This window comes from Dysidea avara, chromosome 6, assembly GCF_963678975.1.
Source record: "Dysidea avara chromosome 6, odDysAvar1.4, whole genome shotgun sequence".
NCBI classification, from domain to species: Eukaryota; Metazoa; Porifera; class Demospongiae; order Dictyoceratida; family Dysideidae; genus Dysidea; species Dysidea avara.
Genome location: NC_089277.1, coordinates 30,311,499 through 30,327,322, shown reverse-complemented (window position 1 = coordinate 30,327,322; position 15,824 = coordinate 30,311,499). Strand labels below are relative to the sequence as shown.

The 15,824-nt window shown below is 39.0% G+C and overlaps 1 protein-coding gene across 1 annotated transcript in view; it reads left to right on the top strand.

The window, feature by feature from the left end:
* Window positions 1–15,824, top strand: part of LOC136257357 (putative defense protein 3) — a 112,164-nt gene that overhangs the window by 75,548 nt on the left and 20,792 nt on the right. The window contains exons 2-5 of the mRNA XM_066050529.1: window positions 8,728–8,941; window positions 8,989–9,116; window positions 9,172–9,263; window positions 9,610–9,677. Coding sequence (XP_065906601.1) covers window positions 8,728–8,941; window positions 8,989–9,116; window positions 9,172–9,263; window positions 9,610–9,677 — 502 coding nt within the window. The remainder of the gene's footprint in view (window positions 1–8,727; window positions 8,942–8,988; window positions 9,117–9,171; window positions 9,264–9,609; window positions 9,678–15,824) is intronic.

Genomic DNA, 15,824 nt, shown 5'->3' with positions numbered 1-15,824 from the left:
GTAGCTGAACTCTCTACAAAGTAACTTCTTCTAACTGATCTTTCTACAGGGTGATTTGTTTGTAGCTGAACTATCTACAAGGTAACTTCTTCTAGCTGATCTCTCTACAGGGAGGTTTGTTTGTAGCTGAACTCTCTACAGGTGATTTGTTTGTAGCTGAATTCTGTACAGGTGGTTTCTTTGTAGCTGAACTCTCTAAAAGGTAACTTCTTCTAACTGATCTTTCTACAGGGCAATTTGTTTCTGGCAGAATTTTCTACAGGGTGATTTCTTTCCAGCTGAACTCTCTACATGATGGTTTCTTTGTAGCTGAATTCTCTACAAGGTAATTTCTTCTAGCTGATTTCTCTACAGGGTGATTTGTTTGTAGCTGAACTATCTACAAGGTAACTTCTTCTAGCTGATCTCTCTACAGGATGATTTGTTCGTAGCTGAATTCTGTACAGGTGATTTGTTTGCAGCTGAGCTCTTTACAGAATAGTTTCTTTGTAGCTGAACTCTCTACAAGGTAATTTTTCTAGCTGATATCTCTACAAGGTAGCTAGTTTGTAGCTGAACTCTCTACATGGTGGTTTCTTTGAAACTGAACTTTCTACAAGGTGACTTCTTCTAGCTGATCTTTCAATAGGGTGATTTGTTTGTAGCTTCACTCTCTACAAGGTAACTTCTTCTAGCTGATCTCTCTACAGGGAGATTTGTTTGTAACTGAACTTTCTAAATGGTGGTTTCTTTGTAGCTGAACTCTCTACAAGTTAACTTCTTCTAGCTGATCTCTCTACAGGGTGATTTGTTTGTAGCTGAATTCTGTACAGGTGATTTGTTTGCAGCAGAGCTCTTTACAGAATGGTTTCTTTGTAGCTGAACTCTCTACAAGGTAACTTCTTCTAACTGATCTTTCTACAGGGCAATTTGTTCGTGGCAGAATTTTATACGGGTGATTTCTTTGCAGCTGAACTCTACATGGTGGTTTCTTTGTTGCTGAACTCTCTACAAGGTAACTTCTTCTAGCTGATCTCTCTACAGGGTGATTTGTTTGTAGCTGAACGATCTACAAGGTAACTTCTTCTAGCTGATCTCTCTGCAGGGTGATTTGTTTGTAGCTGAATTCTGTACAGGTGGTTTGTTTGCAGCTGAGTTCTTTAAAGAATGGTTTCTTTGTAGCTGAACTCTCTACAAGGTAACTTCTTCTAGCTTATGTCTCTACAAGGTCACTAGTTTGTAGCTGAGCTCTCTACATGATGGTTTTTTTGTAACTGAACTCTCTACAAGGTGACCTCTTCTAGCTGATCTTTCTACAGGGTGATTTGTTTGAAACTGAACTCTCTACAAGGTAACTTCTTCTAGCTGATCTCTCTACAGGGAGATTTGTTTGTAGCTGAACTCTCTACATGATGGTTTCTTTGTAGCTGAACTCTCTGCAAGGTAACTTCTTCTATTGATCTCTCCACAGGGCGATTTGTTTGTAGCTGAACTCTCTACATGGTGGTTTCTTTGTAGCTGAACTCTACAAGGTGATTTTTTCTAGCTGAGCTATCTCTTTCCATAGTTGCATGAACTCCCTACAAGGTAACTTCTTCTAGCTGATCTCTCTACAGGGTGACTTGTGTGTAGCTGATCTCTATACAGGTTTCTTATTTCTAGCTGATCTCTTGAATTCTCTTCAGGGTGACTGCTCTATTAGAATGACTGCTCTATTAGAGTATCTCGATCTCGCACTTGCTGCATCAAGTTGGATTTCGTGTTATAACTCCGTGGCTTTAAGTCTGATTCTTCTACACCATTGATGAGCCTTTCTAAGATGATTACTCCATCTGTACAACGATTTTCAAAGCATTACCCCAAACGGTTTATCTGGTAGGCGTGGCAAGCAGTCGTTTTTTTATTAGCTGATCTCGATTGCGTAATTGTTACACACTGTTGGTTTTTTCGTTGTATCTTCCTGGTTTTTAGCTCGATTTCTTTCAAACCACAAAAGGTTTGAGGTTCAATAGTTAACCTATTCACCCACCGATTTTTAGCTTCTTCCCATACGCGGTTTACCCTGTAGGCGTGACAACATATTGGTGTTATTTTTCGTGAATAATCGCTCATAACTCTTTGCCTGTTTATCGTATTCCAGCCAAATTTGGTAACAAGATGCGCCTTTATACCCCCCTTCTGTGTGCCAAATTTCAAGGCAATCGGATATGGCGTTCGCGTTTTATAGCAGTTTTTATAAGTGTGCGACAAGAAAAAGAAAAATAAGAAGAAGAAAAAAAAAACGAAGAAACTGAGCCAATTTTTGAAGTCGCATATCTCGGGAACGCGCGAAGCGATTTCGCTCAAATTTGGAATGTAGAGTGCTGCAGTTGGAGGGCATGTCCACAGCAAAAATCGTCTTGTTTCATCAAGGACGCACAGAGCTACGGAGGTGCGCAAATTGCGTTTTCTTTCTTCCTGTCAATATACTCACGGGTGTTACGCGCCGGCTTCTTGGGCCGCACGACACACTACCGTGTGTCTTGATTCATAAACATTAACGACGATAATGCTCACGTGAGCTAGTATTGATGCACGTGTTCAGTGACATGGCTGACGACGTGTACATCGATGAAACCCTAGAGGATGAGCTAGAAGATGATGAAGATGTTGAAATTGTAGAAGTGCATGCCGATGATGGTGACAATTTGCTGCTAGAGAAAGCAAAAAGCCCTGTGTGGGAACACTTTGGCTTCAAAGCGAAAGATGGTCAATTTGTGGAGAAGGACAAGCGGAAAAGGACAACAGTATATTGTACACTTTGTAAAATCCTCTATCGTACAAAGGGAATACGACGAATCTGATGGTTCATTTGCAGTATCACCACAAAGCGGAGTTCGAAGAAATTAGAAAGAAGATAGAATTAAGCGCAGGAGAAAGGAAAGCGGGCAACTACAAGTTCTGGCGCTCCTGCAGTGCCACTACCACCTGGTCAGCGTACTATCGAACATTTATTTGAGCTTGCCAGCCCTATTCCAAGAAGTTCTGCTAAATGGAAAGCCCTTACAAATTCGATTTGCTACTGTATTACGAAGGATATGCTCCCAATCAATACAGTCAATGATAGTAGATGGCGATACATGTTAAGCAAGTTTGAACCAAGATACACTCCACCTGATAGGACTACTTTTGCTAGGAATTATATTCCAGCTATGTATGAGCGCGAAAAGGCGAAGGTTAGTAGTGCACTATTGTCAGATATGCAGTCATTCGCAATAACCACTGATGGATGGACATCAAGGTCCAACTGCAGTTATGTTAGCCTTACTGTGCACTATATAAACAAAGATTGGGAGATGTGTTGTCATTTGCTGGAAACTGCTGAAATAATGACTGACCACACAGCTCCCAACTTAGCAGCAGGTTTGAAGGATGCACTTGAACGATGGAAGCTACCGCTAGGGAAGCTACCTGCTGCTGTCACTGATAATGCCAGAAATATATGTCTTGCACTTGAGAATTTGTAAGAATTTTGAAACAGCAGCAGCCTCTTTTTTCAGCACTGATTGAAATACACAAGTTTGATTTGATGCCCAGTGATGCTGAAATCACAGCAATAGAAGCTTTTATCTCTGTCATGAAGCCCATAGTTCGTATCACAGAAGTGATTTGTGGAGAGAAATGGGTAACCTTCTCTGGGGTTCGGCCACTGATGTACAAGCTTACCGTTAAGCACCTTGTAGAGACACCGTCTGACAGCAGATTGATGAAGCAAATGAAAAGGGTATTGTTGACTGATCTTCAAAGTAGATACACAGATTTATCTGCTGGGGAAATTTTGCACAAGGCTTGCTTTTTAGATCCAAGGTTTAAATCTTTAAGCTTTTTGTCAGAAGAAAGCAAACAGAGTGTTATGCTAGCGATCGAAGAGGAAGTAATAGTTATTGCAAACCTAGCTGCTACTGAGGAAGAAAGAAATGAAAGTGGATCAGAAGAGCCTGCCCCAAAGAAGAAGAAGAGTAAGTTTATGTCATTGTTAGAGGATGTGTGGGAACCAGAAGTGAGAGCTAATCCTGAAGAGCGTGCCAAGAAGGAAGTTAAAAAGTACTTGTGCATTGACAGTGATCCTGAGCAAAAGCCACTGTTGTGGTTGAAGCAATATTCTAGTCAATTTCCTGTCTTTTCAAAACTTGCACGGAAGTATCTCTGTATCCCAGCAACTTCAGTTTCAAGTGAAAGGGCTTTTAGTGCTACTGGTCATGTGATCAACTCCAAACGATCCTGTTTACTTCCAGAGCATGCAATCATGCTTGTGTTTTTGGCCCAAAACCTGAAATAAGTTTCATTACTCAGTACTTACTGTTAAGTCTCAAATTCATTATACATGATTAAAGCTTTGTACATTGTACAGTTGTGTGTATCACTGTGTATGTGTATTCACTGTATTGTGTACATATGAAAAAATGAAATTATAAAAATTGCACTTTTGCTCAGTTTGGCTGCACCTGAAAAAATGTATAGAAATTTAAACATGTGTATTGTGCATATTGAGAGTTAGGTACATGGTACAATAATTGTACTACCCATTATCATGATAATCTGCTTCATTATCGCAATAATGGTTTACCCATTATCGCACTGGCCTAATATATATATATATAAGCAAGAGTTCATAATATATTATGAACTCTTGAAATAAGTGTGTACACAAAACCAACTGTCATGTGTCAAAATTAACAGTTCTAGCTCTCCTACATAACACATAATTATAAGCGGAGTTGAAGGCAGCAATATACTTTTGTAGCTAATTAAATACTCAGTAACTTTTTTCATCCTTCGTGACTAGTAACTTATAACTAAGAATAACTGTCCAAAAAGTAACTGAATTACAATCGTAACTAGTTAAAATAGTTACATAGCAATCATACACTAATTTAAAAGCCAAAGTGCTCTTCAATTTTTGTGCGGTGACAATAAGTAGACATGTACTGTGGTCTGTTTTCATGACTCAACTTGAGTAACAGACAGAACAACGGTTGAAACTGACCATAGAATTGTTATTTTCAGGAAGTGCACATACATACAGTTCTCTTCTTCCCTTCCTAAGGCTTACCTGAGTATAATAATTATGAGAATAATAAACAAGCATAATAACTGTAGCATAAGCGCTGCCAATTAGCGACATGAACATTTCCACACTAGTGTAACTTTTGAAGTGAATACGCTATGATCTCCCATTTTTCACCACTAAATGTCTCAATTTACTACACATGTCTTTTACATACAGTAACTACAAAATTCACACAAAGACACTCTGTAATTATTTATTATGTATTTTTAGGTTAGGAACTATATAACACAAATATTTGATGAGAGAAAATTTTGATGAATCATATGTGACCAGATTTTACAGAACCGAACCAAATCGCACATCAGGCAAAATCAAACTAACACCACCAGTGGATAGCTACACTATCGTACTACAAGTTTTGACCCTCAGCACTACTCAAACTACACGAGGCTGGTTTTAGTAGACGTCTTTTCTGGGTGGTGTGGAGTGCCCAAATGGCGGTTTCAGGCCTTGTGAAGGACCTGGCTTGGCAAGAATCAGTGGTTTACTGGTGGACAGCCTTATAATGTTGGCCAGACGTGTTCTCTGTAGATTTTGCTACATATCAGCCACTAAGGAGCCAGCACGGCTCTGTAATCTCGTGTCTGGACTCCAATCGTGGTCTGCCTCCATTTTGAGGCCTATCTTTTGCCCTCCCCGCCACCCCCCAGCCTCCACCCCTTTGTGAGCACTCGTGATACTACTTCGCTCGTCCAACTGCTCAGATTTTCTATCTTATTTGGCGGGAAACTGTACAAGCAGCTACAAGTACTGGAAGTGGCTTGAAAGGTAACAGATTGATGCATCTTTTGTGCAAATTTCATACGCGTGCTTGCTATCCTTGGAGAGTTATGCTGGCTTCAATTCTTTAAAACCGTTTCTCTCGAAACTTCTAATGTGCGATTTGGATCGTTTTTCCAAAATCCAGTCACATATATTGTATGGTTGAGCATTTTGACAAGTAAAATTTGGACAAAATGCTTCAAAATTGTATATATGCCTTGTTTACATAAATTGCTAAGCATTTTAAGCGGGTGCTTCCATACTTTTGTCTACCATGAAAGTATAACCACGAATAAGTTTGTTTGCCCACTACCGCAAAACTTTTGTCCACCAAAACTTCCCTCTTTACAGTATTGTGACTACAGAGCTGTGCATGTGTACACTTACATGTATACCAGATCAGAAACCATACACACATTATTGAGGGAGTGTATAAACAGTGGAATGGAGACTACTGGAATGGTGGAGTACTGGAATGGTGGAGTACTGGAATGGTGGAATGAACTTTTTTAAAAAGTTAAATATCATTTTGACATCCAAAATAAGCTCAACTCCTCTCCTTCAGTAAGCAAATAAATAGGATTCCCCTTGAAGTCAGCTCTTTTATCATACTTCATCTCACCATAGACAAAGTCTACCAATATAACGTACTGTAGAAAATGCACAATAGCAGTTTATTGGGAATACCAAGAAGACTCCTGACTTAACCCTTGTTCCTAAATGGGAAATCAATGATAAAAAGTTAGCTAGCTAGCTGATTACATGTATGCATTGTAAAAGTACATGCACTGTTATCTTGTCTTGAAGCATTTACATGAGCCTTTTCCACAATTATATCAGGAAGCAGAATTTAAGCCAATGTTCATTACTGCCACATTACACACTGAACTGAAAGACAGCTATAAACTGTAAGTTTTAGACTAATGATAAAGTATTGAATCACAAGTCATACAAGTGTTATGGTGAGGAGAAGTAGGCTAAAAGAGCTGACTTCAAGGGGAATCCTATTTATTTGCTTCTTTAAGGGGAGGAGTTGTGATATAAAAAATGGTATTGAACTTTAAAAAGAATTCATACCAGTATTCCACCATTCCAGTAGTCCATTCCACTGTTTATACACTTCCACTGTTTATACATTTCACAACATTATTGACCACAGCATGCTATACACTGCAGGGGCGTAGCCAGTGTAGGGGGGCATATGCCCTCCCATTTTTTAAACCTCCATCACAAGCTTACCAGTATTAAACTGACACTCAAATGACTATAAACAAGAGTTAAAATATATATATATTTAGGAGAGTACCCAATGCTGTATTGCCCCTTCAAAATGCACTGTTGTTACACAATAGTCATCATCACCAAAGGTGTTAACTTGCTTCAAGAGCTAGAAGGGCTTGAATGCTTGCTGGTCTTTGTTTTGGTACATCAACGCCTATCAACAAGTCTTTCATGGTGAAGCCATGTGTTGGAGTTTACTGAAATTGTACTAAAATATTTGGATATGTTGCACAATTATTACACAGTGCATTTTGAAGGGGCAATATGGGTGTTGAATACTCTCCTAAATCAAGACACGTGGTAGTATGTCGTGTGGCCAAGAAAGCCAGCAACCACACCGTGAGTATATTGACAGGAAGCAGCTTTTTCATGCGTGCATAGCTCCATGGCCCCTTCTGCAAAGCACACCATTTTTGCATTATAGCTATCCCCCAGGTAGGGTACACCACACAGCAAATTTGATTAAATTTGCAACAGTCATTTGCGAGATATAGTTTTTTTCTTCTTATGCTGTACGGGGCTACGGGGGCTTCGATTTCTTTTCACACACTTCTCGATCTTTGGTACAAATGGAGAGCATGTAACAGTGGATTCACGTACCAAGTTTGTTGTGAATCTCAGGAATATTCAAGGAGTTATGAGCATTTATTCACGTAAAAAAAGATCTAACTTCTGTCACGGCTACAGGGTAAACCGAGTATAGAGATAACTTGAAAATTGGTGTGTAGATAGGCTGATCATCGTAGCAGTGCCTTTTGCTAGTTTGAATAGCAAGAGTTACAGCAACAAAGTTATAACGTAAAGACCAAACACGTGTAAAATTGCGGGATCGAGATATTCTAATAGAGCAGTCACCGTGGGGTAGAAAAGGTGTGAAAAAAATGTTGAGAGAAAAAAACTTACCGGAGTTTGGACCAGGGACCTCCATACCTAGCACCTGCATCCTTAACCACTGAACCACTGCTACCTTGGCTGATCAGCTTACTTAATTTCTACTTTATAAATTAAATTTCTAGTTGAAATTTGCTTATATTCAAACGTTTGTAATTTCATAGATCTACCAATAGAAGTACTAGATTGTTCTAGAACATTCTATGTATGTTCTATTAGAAGTCCTCAAAAAATGTGCACTCTATTAGAGTATTACAATAATATTGAATTAAATCATGCAATGAAATACATTTATAAGTCTGTCTTCAATAATCATCATTGTATCTACATAGAAAAGAAGAAATGTGAGTAAAAACAAACCTCAAAGTCAGCCATAGGCTGGTTTTGGGGCCTTATAAAGTACAAAAAGAAGTGAAATCCACACAAAAACTGCCAAGCTGTGAAACAGTGTGCGGCCTGTAAAATCCTGGTGAAAAAATGAAATCAAAGGCGGCGGCCAAGAAATGGCTGCAATAATGTTAATGCTAATAAATTTTAACACTTGCATTGTTAAAATTTGTGGATTTTTTTGTGGAGTGTCTTGTAATTCCCTGAGGCCTAAAATGAAGTTACTGTACATTATACATCTCTTAATAATATACGTATATTACTTTTTATATATACCATTATTTGTTGCTATGGTTGCTATTTAATACATGTTTTAGGTTTCATTTGACTATGCAATATTGTTGAGCTGTGCACTGCTGGTCACAGTAGTTAATGGTATGAGAACAGGAGCTCCAGTAGATGCATGTGGCACAACAACTGATATTGCACCAAGTCATGGTACTAATACTCCACAAATGTCTGAAGTTCCTTATTCTGTTGACCTCAGTCAATTTACTGGAATGATGTACACTCCTGGACAAACTTACACAAGTGAGTGTATATAATGTTGTGTATGTTTTAATATTATTTTTATGCAGTTACAATGCGTGGTGGGTCTGACCCTAACTTCCGAGGCTTCATGATTCAAGGAAGGGTAGTGGCAGATGACTCCTCTACTGGAATATTTGCTGCATCTGGAACAAATTATCGAGGAGAGTGTAGTAATGTAAGTCCATGCGTGTGTGTGCAGGATAATAGTGTTGTTTTGTTTATTCCTATAGACTGCTGCTACACATACTAATCGGGATGAAAAGACTTCAGTTCCTGTATCATGGACTGCACCACCTGCAGGAACTGGTCCCATTACATTTAGGTCTGTGTGCTGTGTACATTGGTTATAAGCTTATACTTTGTAGTCTGGTCTAAGCACACACACATGTTACGCACAATTATGTATGCGCACGTGCACACACACATACACGCACACACACACACTTAAATGACAAGGCAAGATTTAATTTCAAAATGCATACACCTGCACAGGTGTGGACAACAATTGCATAATTATGGAAAGATTTGATGTTAAAATTGCTCAATCACCAAATTTTATTATTTTCATATCAATTTTAACATGGTTTTTATCCTGTAAATGCATTTTATATTCACTAATAGCACTGTTTAGTTTGGAAGTACATTAATATAGTTATGATTCATTACAGGTATGCATTTGTAGAATTATTTGACACATTCTGGGCTAATATAACAACTGACACCATCAATGAAGGAGGTATGAAGCTTTAAAGTAGTGCAGGTGTACATATTATGTATTATGACTCTCGTCATATTTGTGTTGTTGTTATTGCATGCATATTAACAATTTGAAATTGATATTTAAACTACTGTGTAACATGTGAATTACATAACTGGGTGATGAAGGATGCATCCATGACAATGGTATGCAGAGGTAGCTTTGATGTGTAGATGGAAACCCGCTATCAGGTGTCTTATTGGTACAATACCTGGCTCAATGAGACACTTATCAGGGGCGTATGCAGGAATTTTGAAAAGGGGTTTCCACTACAGCTATGTGATGGTAGTTTATATGTGACCCAGTCTGACAAAACCGGGCTTATTGCCTATTTAAAAGTATCGAGAAATGCCGGGTTTAAGTATTTAGTGTGTTGTAGCTCGCCAATGGTTGAAGCTATGTGTACCAAATTTTCACACGTTTTATACCAATTCCTTACCTTCCAGAGCATCCACTGTGTAAGTAGCCAACAACTAAGTTTCCCGCCATTTTAGATAGTTTTTAAACTGAGGTTGACTGTACCGGGCGAGCTGCAAATTGGGTGGGAGGCCGGGGCCCTGGAAGGCGGGCAAGATGGTGTTCAAAAATTGAAAAGGAAGGCCAAGGGATGAATTAGGCCAAGTTTTGAGCCATTGAGGTCTCAAAACTGACTAAAATGAAAGGAAACTCACAGCAGAGGTACTTATTCAACACCACAGAGCTGTACAGCCACATACAGTCATTCCCAGGCTGACCAGAGCTCCATTAAGGCCCCACACCACACGTACGGATCGCCACTGGGCTTGGGAAAAGCAGCCAGCAAAACCAGACCACTCAAGTCTAGCTGATTTTAAATGTGGAATTAGATAGTTTATTCATGTAGCTGTGTGTCCTGGGTGAAAAATCGAATCTGCTGACATGGGCGATAAGACCGATTTTCTCAGACTGGGTCACATATTGCCTGACTTCTTTGTTACAGTATCTCAATCTTTTCACCAAAATCATAATTCAGAATAATGCCATAAGTGTTGCTATCAGGTGAGAAACTAAGATAAAGTTTAAAAATGTGTCCTGTTCCATGATATATTCCAGATTCTGGAAACCTGAAATTTCAATTTCTTAATGTTTCAATTAAGTAGTGTGTAAAATCCAAAGCAGGGGCATAGCTAGCCAGAAGGTGACGGAGGGGCAGGCATTCCCCCCACGAAACGCTCAAAATCATTAATGATTGCAAACAGGGCTAATGACCCAATGGTGGGCTAGCCAACGTACGGTGTTGTACTATTACAGCTTACACAACTAGCTACGTAACTATTTCAGTACTGATTGTTTATCACTCATCAATGATTCAATGGAGGTACACTTGTCGAGCATCTTCGCACGTGCCACAACTGTACTCCAACAAATTCATCCACAGTCCGGTAAAGCTATTATTGTTAATATTTTAGTGCTAATACAAGTTACTTTACGTTAGCCACAGCTTGTGCTGCAGTCCTAGCACACTGCTGACAGGATGACATGTTCACTCACTTCACTCGACGAAATTCAAATGCCACGTATTGCATGAAATCCCACTTGCCTTTCTTGCTAGCAGAACTTGTAAGGTTGTGACTGATCTGCCTGACTGACTGATAAAGTAAAAAAATAGACCGCACTGCCGTACAAAGATCTAGTGTGATCGACTCGAGAAAATAAACTTGGTACATTTAACACTTTATCACCTCGTAGGCAGTAGGTTTGTAGCATAATTTGGTCTCCTTTGTCAGTTGTGAGTTGCGACTCCTGCCGCGGCGAGGCCCTTAGAGCGGGTCACTCTTTAGATTCGAAAATACTCTATCACGTGAGTAAGCTAGGCTAAATGTGACCAGATCTGCGAAAACAGGACATAATCGCATATCTTTCGAATTCTTCTTTATTAAATATTTATAATCTACTTAGCCAAGTGTACCCTCTGGCAAAGTTTCAGCCTCATATGCCAATAACTTGTGGAGTTACAACCCTACAAAGTAGCAACAACAGAAGAATCGATATGTACAGCAAGTATAGGGAAAATAAATTGCAGGTGCTTACAAAAACAGTTGTAACTTACCAACGGATTGAGGTACAGAGCTAAAAGTTTCAACATCGTGTTCGCCATGAACAGGGGAATCAATTACTGGTTACACAGCATAATTCACACACAAATACTGACTGTATGTATTCCGTCTATGTTTTGGTATTGGTACTAATAGTCCAAAAATTCTACCTTGGCTCAAACAAAAACAGACTACAGTCCCCAATAGTGAATAACATTAGAGTCATTTATAGATTTCAGGTTTGTTTTGTCTTGTTATAGGGAGTTTTTTAAAATAGTTGTTCCAATACTGAATAAAGACAGGGTTAGAATATGTAGTATTGGAACACTATTTTTGCTGTGGTAAGGTTTTCCTTTACACACCCTTCTTCACTGCATACAAAGGCGAAATTAGTGAAGAAAAATCGATCACGTACGATCGCTTCGACATGATGTAAACAAACGCTCATAACTTACATATCCTTGGGGCTACTGCAACGAAACAACGATTTTCTAACTCCTCTTGACCAGATGAATAAGATGATATCCAAGTTTTATTGTTAGTCCCTTCCTTCACTATGAAAGAGGGGTTAAAAAGATTTACGGAATTTTTCAATAATAGGCAAGCATTTCACTCAATGTATTCAATGCTTTATACTGTAAATTTAGCCTTGTGCGATTATGTTCCTTTTTCGCAGATCCAGTCACAAATATAGAAGTGTGTCTCTAATATTTTCATTTGGTGGATTCACGAGCGAGTTGAATGTTGTGTGTGTGCCCGTTCACTAGCAACCCCTGGTGATACCGCATCAATCAGTAACGCACATACTTTATAGTCATTTGTGTGTCAGTTTAATACTGGTAAGCTTGTGACGGAGGTTAAAAAAAAAACTACGGTGATGGGGGGGCAAATTCTTCCCCTTGCCCCCCCCCTTGGTTACACTTCTGATCCAAAGGGGTTTCCTGAACCCCCCCTTGGTATGCCCCTGCTTGTTCACAACCACAATTATACTTACAGTACTGCAATTAGCCACTTATCAAGATACACGATAATGTGTCGTGCGGCCCAAGAAGCCGGCGCGTCACACCATGGGTATATTGACAGGAAGAAAGAAAACGTCATTTTCACACTTTTGTATCTCGGTGATCCCTTATCCGATTGGAACCAAATTTGCTACAGAGTTGCACACCTGCCAGGGGAGTCTACATACCAAATTTGAAGGAACTCGCTCCAGCCATTTCTGAGATACGAGCTGCCAAAGTTTCAATTTGTTTCTTCGTTTTTTCTTCTTATTCTTCATGTTTTTGCACACTTGCAAAAATTGCTATAAAACACAAATGCGTACTACGATCGCCTTGAAATTTGGCACACAGAAAGGGAGTCCAAAGGTGAATGCTAGCATCACATTTGGTGCAAATCTGATGAATGGTTTGGGAGTTATGACCGATTATTCGTGTAAACAAGATCGATTTGTTGTCATGCCTACAGGGTAAACCGCTTCATGGAATAAGTTGAAAATTGCTATGCAGATGGAGTAACCATCGTAGGAGTGCCTTTTGTTAGTTTGAAAGGAATCAAGGTAAAGATCACGGAGATATGGCACAAAACCCAACCTGTGTCACGATTACGCGATCGATTTTTATGAATAAAAAAGTATTAGTTTTTACGCCTACTAGGCAAACCGCTTAGAGCAATGAGCTGAAAATCGCTGTATAGCTGAAATAATCTTCATAGAAAGTCCTTGCAGTAGTACAGAAGAATCAGATTACAAACCACTGAGTTATGATTCGAAAACCAACTCCGTGTAGCAAATGCGAGATCGAGATACTCTAATAGAACAGTCATCCTAATAGAGCATTCAGCTAATTTATTTACTCCATTATAGAATTCTATTACATTTATTCTGTAGGGAGTTCAGTTGCAAACAGTTAATCTTATAGACAGTTCAGCAAGAAGCAAGTCACCCTATAGAGAGTTCAGCTACAAATATATTGCTGTAGTGATTCAGAATATTACAAGTCACACTGAAGAGAGTTCAGCTATAAACAAGTCATGCACCCTGTTGTAAGTTCAGCTACAAACAATTCACTCTGTAGAGCTTCTGCTACAAACAAGTCTTCATGCAGAGGGTTTAACAACCAAAATCCACCATGTAAAGGCTTCAACTTTACTAACAAGTTGCTGTGTAGAGAGATCAGCTAGAAATAAGAGAGAGCTCAGCTAGAAAATGTCACCTTGTAGAGAGCTCAGCTACAAACAAATCACACTGTAGAGAGATCAGATAGAAGAAGCCACCTTGTAGAGGGTTCAGCTGTGATGTGATCACCTTAGAGAGAGTTCAGCTAGAAAAAAAATCACCCTGTAGAGAGTTCAGCTACAAAGAAACCATCCTGTAGCAGTGGCGGATCTAGATGGGTTTCTGGGAATTCGACAGAAACCCCCTTTTAAATTTGGCTTAGTGTTATTCTCAATACATAAACGTAATTATTGTATTGACAATTTGTCATAGCAAACAACTAGTTATATACCAGTAGCATGCATGCATGCAGTTGCACTTAACTAACACCATTTATAGTTATATTAAACCCTCAGCAACACTTCACTTTTCATCACCCACCGCATTAAAAACGATCAAAATACTCTAATAGAGCAGTCAAGTAACTACTCTAATAGAGCAATCAAAGCTACAGCTTGTAGTCACCATATTTTCCCTATGGTTGGCTATAGTTTAAAGCATTGAATTTATTGTAATTGCTAACTAAAAATGGCCTAAAATCTGATCTCAGAGCTTCTAAAATCTCAAAATTTTTCAGAGAATTGTCATCAGATGCTTTATTTAGCTATACCAATTTTCAGAAACCCCCTTTCAAAAATCCTAGATCCGCCACTGTGTAGAGAGATCAGCTAGAAAAAAAGTCACTTGTAGCGACATCAGCTACAAAGAAACCATCCTGTAGAGAGTTCAGTTACAAACAAATCACTCTGCAGAGAGTTTGGCTCCAAAAAAATCACCATGTAGAGTATTCAGCTACAAACAAATCACCTTGTAGATTGTACAACTAGACACAAGTCACCCAGTAGAGAGATCAGCTACAAGAAGTTACATTGTAGAGAGATCAGCTAGAAGAAATCACCTTGCAGAGAATTCAGCTACAAATAAATCGCCCTGTAGAAAGATCAGCTAGAAAAAGTTACCTTGTAGAGAATTCAGCTACAAAGAAACCATCAAGTTGAAAGTTCAGCTACAAACAAGTCACCCTGTAGAGAGATCAGCTAGAAGAAGTTACTCTGTAGAGAGTTCAGTGACAAAGAAACCATCATGTAGAGAATTCAGCTACAAACAAATCACCCTGTAGAGAGATCAGCTACAAACAAGTCACCCTGTACAGATATCAGCTAGATACAAGTTACCTTATAGGGATCAGTACAAACCAATCACCTTGTAAAATATGTGTTGGAAACAAATCACCATGTAGAGAGTTCAGCTAGAAACAAGTCACTCTGAAAAGAGTTCAGCTACAAACTATGAGAGTTTCAGCTACAGTTCAGTTCTGTATAAGAAGTCACTTTATTACCTACAGTATGATTATCTTTCATTGTTAAATATACAAATATTTTTAATCAGACAAAAAACTGTACACAACATTCTTCCTTTGTTCTAATATTCCTGCAGAAAAGAAAAAAAAACAAGTTGGAAGGAAGCACCCAAGCCAGTTACTGGCCGGCTTTGTGGCTTGCAGTACAAAAAGAAGTGATATCTAAACCAAAACAGCCAAGCTGTAAAAAAAAGAGTGCGGCCCCAAAAAGGCCAGGATGAAAAGAGATGCGATATTCAAGGTGGCGGCCAAGAAATGGCTGTGATGGTAGGTTAACGGCAAAAATTTTAATTACGACAATTCAGGTGAATTTGTTGCCGAATCCTAGTGGAGGAGGCAACGCAAATTCACCTGAATTGTCGTAATTAAAATTTTTGCCGTTAACCTACCATCACAGCCATTTCTTGGCCGCCACCTTGAATTTCGCATCTCTTTTCATCCTGGCCTTTTTGGGGCCGCACTCTTTTTTTACAGCTTGGCTGTTTTGGTTTAGATAT